Here is a 13943-nt window from a genome sequence, read left to right as displayed (position 1 = left end):
CCATAAGTCACAGCAACACACGGACCCACCACTTCCAGAAACGACACACAACTCCACCTCCAGGAGCGGCGCGACTAGCCCAGAGCTGGCAGCTCCATCAGCCAATCAGCGGAGCGCTTAAGGAAGCGCTATTGATTTGTCGACAGGAGCTGTGTCCCTCTTGCCGTTCGAACTTGACTGGCGCTAGGACCCAGCAGTGAGCTCCGGCCTCTCCCCACTTTAGCAAATCCGAGCAGGGGATTTGGCTGTTAAGGCGGGGCTGAATTTGATTGACAGCGATCAGGGTCCAACAGTGAAGCAAGACGCTGTGAGGCGGTTACCAAGAAAGGGCCGGTGACGTCGGGCTGGGGCGGGAGCTGCTATGGGAGGGGTTAACTACGTGAGCCGGAGGCGGGCGGCGCTGCAGTCGGAGGAACCCGACGAGGAGTCTTGGGAGGAGCTGGTGCTACCGCTACCGCCACTGCCGCCGCCGCGCCCGCTGGCCAGCACCGCCGCTGGGAGCTGGGCCGGGCAGGAAGCGCCCGGAGCCATGTTGGGGAAAGGGGCCGGCGGCAGCGGGGCCAAGCCCGCCAAGCCTTCCTTCGTGTCCTACGTCAGCCCGGAGGTGAGTGGGGGCGGGCAGGCTTGGGGTTTGTGGGTGGGGGAGTTGGGTGGGGCGCTGGGCGAGGTGGGGAGGAGTAGAGGCCCGGGAGCTGGGCGTGGGGGCTGCATGTGGGGACTGGGAACTCGGGGGGGAGCTAGGTGTGGGGTTGGGGGGGGGGTGTCTGTGGGAGGGGTCAGCCGAGCTCGAGCTCGCTTGTTAAAAATAGCGATGTGGCGGTTGCTGCTTCAGAGACCCAGGCCAGCCCCCCGACTCGGACCCAGGAGGTCCGGTGGGCGCGTGAGTCCGAGCTGCCGCTCCCGGCTGCCGAGTAGACATACCGTTGATGGGCTCAGCTGCTGCGGAGCTTTGGGTGCTGAGCCTTGGGGCAGTGAGGTGCCTAGTGGTGGTGGAGCTGTGCCAAGTGGAATGGGGCACTGTGAGATGTGCCTTTATCTGTATTGTGGTGGCAGGCACCTTAGCCATGCCAGAGTTTGGATTCGCCAAGGGCAAGTCATGCCTGACTAATCTAATTGCCTTCTATGACGAGATAACTGGCTCTGTGGATGAAGGGAAAGCAGTGGATGTATTGTTCCTTGACTTTAGCAAAGCCTTTGACACTGTCTCCCACAGTATTCTTGTCAGCAAGTTAAAGAAGTATGGGCTGGATGAATGGACTATAAGGTGGATAGAAAGCTGGCTAGATTGTCGGGCTCAACGGGTAGTGATCTATGGTTCCGTGTCTAGTTGGCAGCCGGTATCAAGTGGACTGCCCCAAGGGTCGGTCCTGGGGCCGGTTTTGTTCAATATTTTCATTAATGATCTGGAGGATGGTGTGGATTGCACCCTCAGCAAGTTTGCAGATGACACTAAACTGGGAGGAGAGGTAGATACGCTGGAGGGCAGGGATAGGATAGAGGGGGACCTAGACAAATTGGAGGATTGGGACAAAAGAAATCTGATGAGGTTCAACAAGGACAAGTACAGAGTCCTGCACTTAAGACGGAAGAATCCCATGCACCGCTACAGACTAGGGACCGAATGGCTCGGCAGCAGTTCTGCAGAAAAGGACCCAGGGGTTACAGTAGACGAGCAGCTGGATATGAGTCAACAGTGTGCCCTTGTTGCCAAGAAGGCCAATGGCATTTTGGGATGTATAAGTAGGGGCACTGCCAGCAGATCAAGGGATGTGATCGTTCCCCTCTATTCGACACTGGTGAGGCCTCATCTGAAGTACTATGTCCATTTTTGGGCCCCATGCTACAAGAAGGTTGTGGAAAAACTGGAAAGAGTCCAGTGGAGGGCAACAAAAATGATTAGGGGACTGGAACACAAGACTTATGAGGAGAGGCTGAGGGAACTGGGATTGTTTAGTCTACGGAAGAGAAGAATGAGGGGGGATTTGATAGCTGCTTTCAACTACATGAAAGGGGGTTCCAAAGAGGATGGATCTAGACTGTTCTCAGTGGTAGCAGATGACAGAACAAGCAGTAATGGTCTCAAGTTGCAGTGGAGGAGATTTAGGTTGGATATTAGGAAAAACTTTTTTACTAGGAGGGTGGTGAAACACTGGAATGCATTACCTAGGGAGGTGGTGGAATCTCCTTCCTTAGAAGTTTTTAAGGTCAGGCTTGACAAAGCCCTGGCTGGGATGATTTAATTGGGGATCGGTCTTGCTTTGAGCAGGGGGTTGGACTAGATGACCTCCTGAGGTCCCTTCCAACCCTGATATTCTATGATTGTATGAAAGTTGGCTGACACAGGGGTCTCGGGACCGATCTGCACTTTGCGCAAACTACTGCACTCCTACTTTTGCAAACAGATGTGAGATCAGTCAGAGCTGCACTCTTGCCTCCCAAAAGCAGAGTGTAAAGGGGCATCAGCATGCAACTCGCACACTCAAGTAGTTGTTGGATACTGTAACAGTAGCATGTCTTTTGTAACCTAAAGAAAACCGGCGGCCAGCTGGTCGCTTAGACTGTTTGGAGAGGATAATGGTACTGCCAAACCTGCAAAAGGAATTAAAGTTGATAGATACTTGAACTTGCCCGTGAGGCCAGCACTGTACTGGTTTTTTTGGTTTTTCACTTTCATTCAGCTCTGGTACTAATTGTATGTTTAAAACAAAGTTTGAAATAGAAATTGTTAGAGTTCTGAAGACCTAAACTATAGCTCATATAAGCTAAAAATCCACTGTCATAGCTGACCAAATACTTACAACTAGTATTGGAGAATTGTGGTTTAATGTACAAATCTGGTTCCGTAAAGATAAGTTGTACTTGCAGAACAAGGGGAAGCATTTTACGGAAATTAATGCTGCTACATAAGATAACTTGACAAACAAATGTGTGTAGCCTTCAGTGTCTCATACTTTAGCGTGTTAATTCCAACTTTTTAAGCTAAATTTTTAAACTTTTCCGTGGTGTAATTGATCAGGTCAGATAAACCAAATGTCATGCTTAAGGTTATGATATACAATCAACTTGTAAAATGGCATATTTCCATTATTTTCTATTCCTTTCTTATATACATTTCTGGTATTTTGTTTTGCTTTTAATTGCTGCTCTGTATCGAACAAACTTTTTCTTTGAGCTGTCCACAATGAGGCCTGCGTTTTTCTCCTGAGCAGTTAGTTTAGAAAGCGTATGTGTGCAAATGCTTCAAATTGTTTTTTCCAGTGTACTTTACCCTTCATCTATCTATACTAAACTTAATCTGTTACTGTTTTGCCCAATTGCACAGCTTTAAATCACTTTGAATTTGATTAACCTAAATAGTCTTGTCAATAGCATATTTTGCTATCTCACTGTTTGTTTCTCTTCCAGATGATTAATCAATATATCATCATTGGTTCTAGCACAGACCCTTGGGTATATCACTATTTAACCTCTTTATTATACTGAAAATTAGCCTCTCTCTTGCTTTTAGTTTTGTCTCCCCAATCAATGTCTAAGTCATGACAGAATTTTGGCGTTTTTTTTCCCAGTTCATTGATAGCTAGTTTCCTTAGTAGCCACTTCAAAGGACAAATAATTTATTTTTATCCACTGTCCTGTCAACTCAAAGTGATAGGAAGATCTGCATTTTCTCTAAAGAAGCCTTACTAATATCAACCTATAATATCTTGATCTGTTTTACAGTATTACGTGTATTTTTATTAGCTAATCTGACAGATTTGGAAGTAAAACAGTAGTCTGTAATTCCTCTTACCAAAGACTCTTAAGCAAAGTAAGCAGTCATGCGGTAAGAGGGAAGTTCCTCTCATGGATTAGTAACTGGTTAAAAGATAGAAAACAAAGCATTGGAATAAGTGGTTTTCAGAACGGAGAGAGGAAAGTAGTGGTGTCCCCCAGGGATCTGTCCTAGGACCAGTGCTGTTCAACATATTCATAAATGATCTGGAAAAAGGGGTAAACAGGTGGCAAAATTTGCAGGTGATACAAAATTACTCAAGATTAAATACAAAACAGACTGTGAAGACTTACAAATGGATCTCACAAAACTGGGTTACTGGACAACAAAATGGCAGATGAAATCCACATTGGAAAACATAATCCAAATTATACATACCAAATGATGGGATCTAATTAGCTGTTACCACTCATGAAAAAGATCTTGGAGCCATTGTGAATAGTTCTCTGAAAACGTCATTCAGTGTGCAATGTCAGTCAAAAAAGCAAACAATATTAGGACCCATTAGGTAAGGGATAGATAATAAGACAGAAAATATCAGAATGTCTCTATATAAATCCATGGTACGCCCACACCTTGAATACTGCATGCAGTTCTGGTTACCCCATCTCAAATTGAAAAAGGAACAGAAAACAATAAAATGATTAGGACTATGGAACAGCTTCCGTGTGAAGAGAAATTAAAAAGCCTGTGACTTTTCAGCTTGGAAGAGAGACAACTAAGAGGGGATATGATATTCTATAAAATCTTAACTGATGTGGAGAAAGTGAATAAAGAAGTGTTTATTTGCTCTTTCACATAACGCAAGAACCGTGGATCACTCAATGAAATTAATAAGCAGCAGGGTACAAACACAGGGAAGTACTGCTTCACAAACACATAGTCAACCTGTGTAACTTGTTGGCAGGGGATTTTGTGAAGACCAAAAGTATAACGGGGTTAAAAAAAGAACTAGATAAGTTAATGAAGGATAGGTCCATCAATAACTATTGACCAGAGTGGTTAGGGATACAACCCTATGCTCTGAGCCTATGTTTTCTGGAAGCTGGGAATGGGCAACGGGGGATGGATCACTAGATGACTCTGTCTGTTCTTTTCATTCCCTCTGAAGCTTCTGGCATTAGCCACTGTCAGAAGACGGGATACTGCGCTAGATGGACCACTGATCTGACCCAGTATGGCTGTTCTTATGTTTATGTTCTTATTGTAAATGTAGATTCATTTGAAGCTTTTTTTCCTGCACAGGTATATATTTCACATCTATACAATAGAACCTCAAAGAGTTATGAACCTCAGAGTTACAAACTGGTTCGTCAACCACACCTCTCATTTGGAACCAGAAGCCTGCAAGCTGGCAGCACCCACCAACCCCCCCCCCCCCCAAAAAAAATAAAGGCAAATACAGTAGGGTGTTAAACATAAACTACTAAAAAAATATAAAGGGAAAGTTTTAAAAAAAAAGTTTTGACATGGTAAGGAAACTGTTTCTTTGCTTTTCGTTTAAGATGGTTAAAAGCAGGATTTTTCTTCTGCATAACAGAGTTTCAAAGCTGTATAAAGTCAAAGTTCAGCTGTAAAGTTTTGAAAGAACAACCATAATGTTTTGTTCAGAGTTACGAATAACCTCCATTCCCGAGGTGTTTAACTCTGAGGTTCTACTGTACATCAATTTTTCTATCATTGTTTCAAGTGTTTGAGATGTTAAACCGCTACTGGCTAACAACCTGAATTCCATTTTTCTTAAAATGGAACTTTAGTTACAAACCCACTGTCAGTTCAAAGCCAAAGGTCTTAGTCTTTAAAATGAGTTTAAACTGCTTCTCCAGGGTCGTCTCATAAGTTTAAAAAATGCTTTTACCGTGTTATCCCTTATGCATGAAATGTCCTCTAAATCTGATTTTTGCCAGGACACCATCCTCTTTCATATCACTCCTAAAAACCTCACTCGCTTTTGGGACGCTTAATTTTTCCATTTATTACAATCTGTGTTAGCCCTTTTCTCTAGGCCACCCAATAAATCCTGTCTTCTAGATCAGTCCTTTTTTTGTGAAATTTGTACTTTGGTGACTTTTGCACAAGTGTCATCCCTTATCTAACTGGGAGCCATGAAAATTCCTCTGCAATAGGGTGGATTGATTTAAATCAGTTTTAATCCTGTTTTGCATTTGTACTTTAGTTACCTTTCTAAAGGAAGGTTGACTTTTTCATTATTTGGCAACCATTAAAATGTGTTGCTTGGAACTAAATATATCCTTTACACTAAATTTGGTTTTACTTTTTGTGAACGAGGACAACATGCTATATCTATACACATTTACTGAAGCAATTACATAGCTTAAGTTATTCAGATTACTTATTTTTACATTTTTATGGTAGGAAATGGTGAATGATGCATTTCTTTACTTTTTTTGTACTTGTGATTTGTGTCAAGCTCTAGTTGGATGGAAGTGTAAGTTCACTTTTAAATTCACAAACAGCATTTTCATTTTTTTAAATTAAAGTACCTTAAATATACTGACTATATTAGGAAACAATTATCAAAATTTACCCAAACATTATTTGGATTTAAAACTGATTTATTAAACAAAGAAAGAATTGTCTATAGTGTAGTGAATTGAAGTCATTATTTTTGGTCACCATGTCCTTTGAGATTTTAGAACTAGTAAATCTCATCCTCTCTCACCTAGTTTTTATTCATAGATTGGAAGTATAAACAAGCTTTCCTGCTTTTTTTAACTCAGTCGGTTTGTTAACTTTGAATGAACTAGTCACTGAAGTGAAGTAATTGAATAAACTGAAAGGAAGAAAATCTTCTCTCTGCACCTGTGGAAGAGGCTACGGCTATCAAATGCTGATTTTAGTATTTGAACAAGCTCTGATTACACGTGTTTAGCTAGTGACTTCCATCGGTTCAGTGGTTTGACTTTCTTTAAAACTTGACAGCAAACATGTACTGTTTTAATTTTGGGGTTTTATTTAATTTTAATAGATTATAATACAGTTAAGCCTTAATATGGGTTGTCCATTTCAAATTTTATTTCTGATATAAAAATAAATCATCCTTTTTTAAATCCATCCTGCTGAGCAGAGGTGGGAGGAAAAGTTCTCATTCATAGGGAAAGGAGGCCTGTGTCCCTCATGGAATATTGATGAAAGTTGAAGTACAGCAGGAAGGCTGTATTCCAGATATTATGACCTTGGCTTCTACAATTTTGAGTCCACTTTGGGGCTCTTTGCTTTACAGATGATTTTCATATATTTGTCAGGCCCCATCACAGCAAATCCGTAATCCTTATCAGTTATGGTGCTCCCTCTTAGGCAGCATACATTTCTTTGTGCTCAGATGTCTACAGTGATGTCTCATGTAAGATATCTCAAAAGCCATCTGTCACTGTTTACTTACAGCATAGGATGAATGAAAGAAATATGGGCTGGAGCAGTTACTATATGAACTGGCATGGAGGTTGTTGCAGGAGGTTGAGAATGAGTTAGGGTTAGAAACAGAGGATTTAGACTTAGGCTAGTGTGGCTGGAGAGAAGAGTTGAAGCAAGAAGAGCTAAATAACGATGCAGGAAAAGAGGAAAGGATAAAAAGATGGAACAGGCAGGGAAATATACACCGTGATCTGACAGGATAGTGAATAATGGAGTGAACTGGGAAAAGAGAGAGAACAAAAGCACTAGAGGCAGGATAAATTTTAAAAAAATGTTATAACTAAATACAGTGAATTGTTCCTCTAAACTGCAAGTGTTACCAACTGCTGTCAAGCCAAGTGTAGGTGTGTTCTTGAAATGGTCTTCAAATGCTAAATGTGAATAATAAAATCAACTGCAAATACATTTGTCTTCAAGTCCCCTTTTCTATCCAAAGAGTCCAGATTAAAATTTAAACTGCATCCTTTTTTTAGTATCAAATCTCCTTAGGCAATACAAAAAATATTTTGTAAATATCACTTGGGAATGAAAAGTACGGTTGTTAATGAAAGGAATGTGATTAAGAAAGCTATCAGTTCAGCCCTGCAAAGATAAGTATAGGAGAAAATCTGAAATTCAAAGCAAGTCTGATCTTAGTGCAATTTTCTTTAAACTGATCTCTTTACAGCAAAGATCTAGTTTTCACAGCACTGAAGTATTTTGCATTTTCACAACAGTGGTAGCCTGCTGGCCACCTTTACTCTTGGGTTGGAATATGTGTATAATTTTTTTGTTAAAGCACTTCCTACATTGCTCAGCAGCAGTCTGAATGAGTCATGGAAATATTAGATAATACTCAAGTCTCATAACTTGCATTTACTAAACATGTATTGAAGAATATCATTAGACTCTAGGACCACACTTTCCCCCACTTCAATTTGTCACTATATATAAATCTCTATTATTGATTTATAACTTAGCACTAGATACAGTAGTTCTTCAAATTAAACTGTGCAGATTTTAGGCTTGCTTGATCCAGTTTCATTAAAACGATCGATGCTTTTTGATTGCGTCAATTCAAATCTCTTCAGAGAGACAAGGTGGGTGAGGTAATTTATCTTTTATTGGACCAACTTCTGTTGCTGAGAGAGAGAAACTTTCAAGCTTACACAGAGCTCTTCTTCAGATGACCTGATACAGAATCACAGAATCTCAGGGTTGGAAGGGACCTCAGGAGGTCATCTAGTCCAACCCCCTGCTCAAAGCAGGACCAATCCCCTGATTCCTAAACGGCCCCCTCAAGGATTGAACTCACAACCCTGGGTTTAGCAGGCCAATGCTCAAACCACTGAGCTATCCCTCACACTAATAATGTTGTTGTTACTTCTTGATACTTCTTTCAACTTTCTAGGTTGTTTATCTCTATGTGGACTACAACAACATTGCATACTTTGAAGTTCCACTATAAGTAAAACTGTTAAACACATTTATAGTTTTGAATGCCTTGGGACTAGAAGTTGTTTGTAACTCTGAACAAAACATTACGGTCATTCTTTCAAAAGTTTACAACTGAACATTAACTTAATACAGCTTTGAAACCGTACTATACAGAATTAAAATGCTCCTTTCAATCTCTTAACTTCTGTGAAACAAGCACAGAAACAGTTTCCTTACCTTGTCAAATCTTTTTTTTTTAAACTTTCCCTTTTTTTTTAGTAGTTTACATATAACACAGTTCTGTACTGTATTTGTGCTTCTTTTTTTTTTTTTTTTTTGGTGGGGGGGTGTCTCTGTTGTGGCCTGATTGCTTACTTCTGGTTCCAAATGAAGTGTGTGGTTGACCAGTCAGTCTGTAACTCTGGTGTTCATAACTCTGGGTTCTATTGTACATGAAGTCCTTAATGCAGATTTGTGCCTAATAGTGTCGCAAAACACTTTAAGATTAAGTGCACACATGCAGTAATTTATCAATACCTCCTTTTAGGGTCTGCTTTTCTCAAAGCAAAACTTGAAAAGCTCAGGTTTGGTTTGTCTAGATTTTGGTTAGGCCTTGCAAGACAAAGGAAGAATCTGAAATGCACATGTACAGCTGGAGTTCATATTTTATTACTTTATTCAAATCAGGAGACAACACTTTCCAGACTAAAATAAATAAATTTACCAGTAGTAGTAATCTGTGAAAAATCTGATTGGTTATATCTATAACAGACATTTGATAGCTTTAATAATGGTTAAGGTTGCTAAGCATTTTTAATAGACCTTTGTTTGTTAAACTAATAAATAAAGCATTGGTCTTCAGTGAGAATTTACTTGGTTTGAGAAATTGGCTTTGGTTTGTGATGTGACTGTTTGAATTATATATAGATACACACCTGTGCACTGTAAGTTGAATGCACTGTAGAGTTCAAAAGCTTTGCAAACAAACTAATGCTAAATTCTTTTTTTAAACTCACAGGAAACTAAAGCAAAAGGCAAAAACAGCAGTACTGTTGTAAAACTAAGCATTCAAATCAGATGATGGCAAGAGTTCCATCCTGTCATGTTTGATGAGCAATGTTGCATAATCTGTTTTTTTTTTTTTTTATGGTGCATTCCATATACCTTGATAAGTAATATAGTATGACTTAAGGCTTGCATTTAACAAGGGAAGGCATTGAAAATACTATATATGAAATTATAACAATTAACATTTCCAGAATAACTTTAGCTTTGGAATGTTCTAAATCTTGTACACTTTACATTGCTTTAATGATCTTGCATGTACTATAGCATTAATTTCAGATGAATGCTCATTCACTCCTAACACAACTCATTCTTTATAGCTTTTTCAGTCTAGACTATCCACTGCCATGTATGAATAAGAAATTGTGGGAGTTTTGACAGCCTTTTTTTCATCTAACATACAAGTTCAAAGCAGTCACACACTTGAGAGCTAAATGGGTCTTAAGTGACCTGGTTAGACTCCTGAGTTTCCACCTTCTTGTTCAGCCACTGAAGCATATGTTAGATCAAATATCTTTGTCCACATCTCTTTGAGGTGAGAAGCTCCTAAAACTTCATTAAATATAAAATCTGTCTTCAGATGTGCTGAGACTTACCTTTTCCCCCACTCTGTCCAGACTCAATATCCCTGTTTTGGATGACTTTACTCGAGCCTCTTTGTTCTTAGGACTCTTGTATTTTGGAGATGCTGATCTTATGTAGGGGTTTTTCAGTCTATTGTTTCTTACTGCTTCTATCTTTCCTTCCTTCCTTCCTGTGTCATTCCTCATTCTGAATAGACGCTTCTGAATTACGCAAACTTGATTTACGCAAACCAGAGCTTACGGAAAAAGTTCCGTAAGCTAGAAATAAGAGGTGGAGGGGGGTTTTGGGGTGTGTGGGTTTTTTTGTATGTTTGTTTTTGGTTTTGTTGGTGTAATGGCCAGAGATACAGTTCTGACTTATGCAAGGCATTCCGGAACAGAATGCTTGCATAAGTCAGGGAGTGTCTGTATATGAAGAATCTGGAACTGTGCCTGGTACCTTGTAGGTTATTTATCCCTATCTGGGCACACAAACACCCTCTCCAGACTATCTGTGATCCTGTTTCAGAGGGGAAGACAGCATGTTTTTTCTGTGCTTATGACCTGACATCATTGTCCATCTCCCTTTCGCTTTTTCCAGGTTCAGCCAAAAAGTTCTCTGAACGTAATTCATGTTGCCCTAAACTAAAGAATAGCCTAGTGATAGTGCAGAAACTCATAATAGAAGCAAACATGTCTAGACTACTAAACACAGACAGTGTATTATTGTGTGCTGTATAAGAGAGAGTGAAGACAGTCCCTGCCCAGATCTTGTAATCCATTATAGAATGCACAGTCTGTAAACGTAGTGCCAAAATAAAGTCTGATCACTTTTCATAGTGAAATCCTTCCTCTTTCGTTTCAGAGCAACCTTTCTGTCTGGTCAGTATGCGGCCTCATGTCCCTAGAGTGTTCAGTGTAACCAGAGGCACTTTCTCTGCATGGTTTGGATTTTAAAGTTAGTATCAGGTCTCCCGTGTAACCTGGCTAGCCCCTCCTCTGGACAAAACACATGCTGCTAGGTTTCATTTTCTTTTAACCTCAAAACAATGTTAATATTTTCCTGATTCACACCTGTCTGAACATAACTCTCTCCCTTCTGTAAGTCCCCATATTCAATGGATCCTTTCCAATAAACATTTCTTCTCCAGGGGGTTCCAGGTCAAGGTGGGTGCTCTGCAGGGGCGGTCCAGATGCAGGGAGTGAGAGGCTTGGCGGGATGAGGATTCAGGTGCAGGGGGTTCTGAGTGTGTGTGGGGTGCTAGATGCAGGTGGGTTGGGCAGATGCCCTAGAGTGACTCCTGCCCCCTGAGGCCGAGGAGCGATGGGGGAGCGGAGGGGACGTGCAGAGCTTCCCCCAACTAGGGAGGTCCCTGGGGGTTGGCCCCAGCTGCTCTAGGGAAAGAGGAAGTCCCATTACCCCCACCCCCTTAGCAGCTGAGCCAGGTGCAGAATTCCAATTCCCCCAGGAGTAATTCACTCGCTCACTCACCTGGGCTGTATACCGTATGCTAGGGAAGCAGCTCAGTTGCCTGGCTCTCCTTGGTCCCTGCCCTCCCCTTACACAGAGAACACCTGGGTGGCATCACTGCTCCCCCGCCCCCCGAACGTTGCTCTGTGGCTCCCTAAGGGGCTAGGGGGGAGAGAGCAGAAACTGAAGATACTTTGTGCCTGCCAGTCAGTTCCCCACATGGGTTGTGCAGTGAATCAACAGGAGCAGCTCTCCTGCCCTTCCCTTACGCAGACCATGTGGGGGAAACTGCCCAGCAGGGTACAGAGCTCCTGATGTCACCACTAGTCCTGTCCTACATTCCTCCGCAGGGAGGAAGCAGGGCTAAGGGAGAAATCTGGGTACCCCCCCCCCTTCCCAATGCATTGCTTCTGCAACATATCTGGGGGGGGAGATGCCCCCCTATCTGCACCCATGCAATTACTGAGTTTACTCTCACAGTCGTACTGGTTGAATGCAAACTAGATACACAGTTATACACCTTGTTTGAGACACTCCCTTAACTATTAAACCCAATTAACTATTTTAACACCCACATTGAGATAACTAGGGACAGTTCACACCTCTCAGCTGTTTCAAACTAAATTGATGTTTATTTCCCAAATGCAAACTGATGTAACCTTCAACCCTAAGGATTTAAAACTTTCTTAAATTATAGTTTATGGTCTATGCTTAAAAATTAGATGGACTTTGCTATGTTGCTTAGAGCTATGAAAAAGTTTTGTGCCCTCATCTCCATAGTTAGATCAATCCAACCACTGGTATAAATGCAGCTAGGTCAACTGAAAAATTTTCTGTCCGCCTAGTTACCAGCTCTTAGATTGACGGATGTGGATATCTGCGAACCATTTTTGCAAATCAGATGCAGATACAAATTTTGTATCCGTGCAGGACTCTACTCATGTACTTTGTCCTTTGCAAGCTTTGTTGTGCTTTTTTGAGACAGCTGTTTTGACAATTCATGGTAGTTGTGGTAGCTTGTTTCTGACCCCATTGATGTCTTTGAAGGTGAAGCCATGGGCTAAGAACTACTGAATGGAATGGAACACATAAGTGAAATACTCATGGTGGTCTGACCTATTGAAGAGGCAGGCAGATGCACTCTGCACAAGCTAGAGCCTTTGCAATGCTTCTGTATGGATTTCTCTGGCCAGGAGGAAATTATGCTTCCTAGCAAGTTGGAGATGAAAGAAGTTACTCTTTGCCAGTGATGCTACCTGATTATTGAGGCCTGTTACTAAGACTCCAAGGCTGCATACTGCTTTTAGGAGGAAGACACCTTTGAGAGGGAAGTCAGCATCTTGACTAGTTCTTCAGAATGTTTCCCTCTTCTTACAAACATCTCTTCAGTTATGCCTGGGTTTAGTGTTAGCCATTTCATCCAGATGATGATTCATAGAAGGCATTGTGACATCCCTGTGATTGTGTTGGTTATACCTGAGGAAAATAATGCAGCTAAATAATTTTGTCATATTGTTGACCTCTCGCTACATCTCCAAACAGTGATATGGTAGATATTGATGGGATTGTGCAGGTGAAGTTTTTTGGGGAAGAGGAGTAATTGCCCCACACTACATTCATGCTCCTTTTGGAGAGAGATGATTTCATGGTACACCTCCACTCTGACATAATGGGCTCCTCGGGAGCCAAAAAAATCTTACCGCATTATAGGTGAAACTGCATTATGTCAAACTTGCTTTGGTCGCAAGCATTTCCATTATTAATAGTCACTTCCCGCCCCCTGACTGATCCCTCAAAATCCCCGACCCATCCAACCCCCCCCACCTCCGCTCCCTGTCCCCTGACTCCCTTGACCCCTATCCACACCCCTGACCGCCCTGCCCCCAAACCTTTGAACTATCCAACCTCTCCTCCCCAGCCCCTGAGACCCTCAGCCCTGGTCCAGCACTCTTAACATGCCGCTCAGAGCAGCGTGTCGGAGCCTGACGCGTTGATTTGCCAGAGCGCGCAGCCCCGCTCCCCAGAGCGCTGCTTTACCACGTTATATCCGAATTCGTGTTATATCAGGTCGAATTATATCGGGGTAGAGGTGTAATGCTGTAACATCTATCCTAGTTATGTCCTGTAAGCAGGTCAGTAGTAGTTTGTGCTGTGTGTCAAAAACTATCTGAAACCTGATTAAAAGGATTTAGGAATCAAGACATCTACCAATATCATAACT

The 13943-nt window shown here is 41.9% G+C and overlaps 1 protein-coding gene across 1 annotated transcript in view; it reads left to right on the top strand.

The window, feature by feature from the left end:
* Nucleotides 1–361: 361 nt before the first annotated feature.
* MTMR12 (myotubularin related protein 12) overlaps nucleotides 362–13943 on the top strand; it is a 63094-nt gene continuing 49512 nt past the window's right edge. Inside the window, exon 1 of the mRNA XM_077816720.1 lies at nucleotides 362–604. Coding sequence (XP_077672846.1) covers nucleotides 362–604 — 243 coding nt within the window. The remainder of the gene's footprint in view (nucleotides 605–13943) is intronic.

Source organism: Eretmochelys imbricata, chromosome 5 (genome assembly GCF_965152235.1).
Source record: "Eretmochelys imbricata isolate rEreImb1 chromosome 5, rEreImb1.hap1, whole genome shotgun sequence".
Lineage (NCBI taxonomy): Eukaryota > Metazoa > Chordata > Testudines > Cheloniidae > Eretmochelys > Eretmochelys imbricata.
This window is presented reverse-complemented; position numbering and strand designations above follow the sequence as displayed.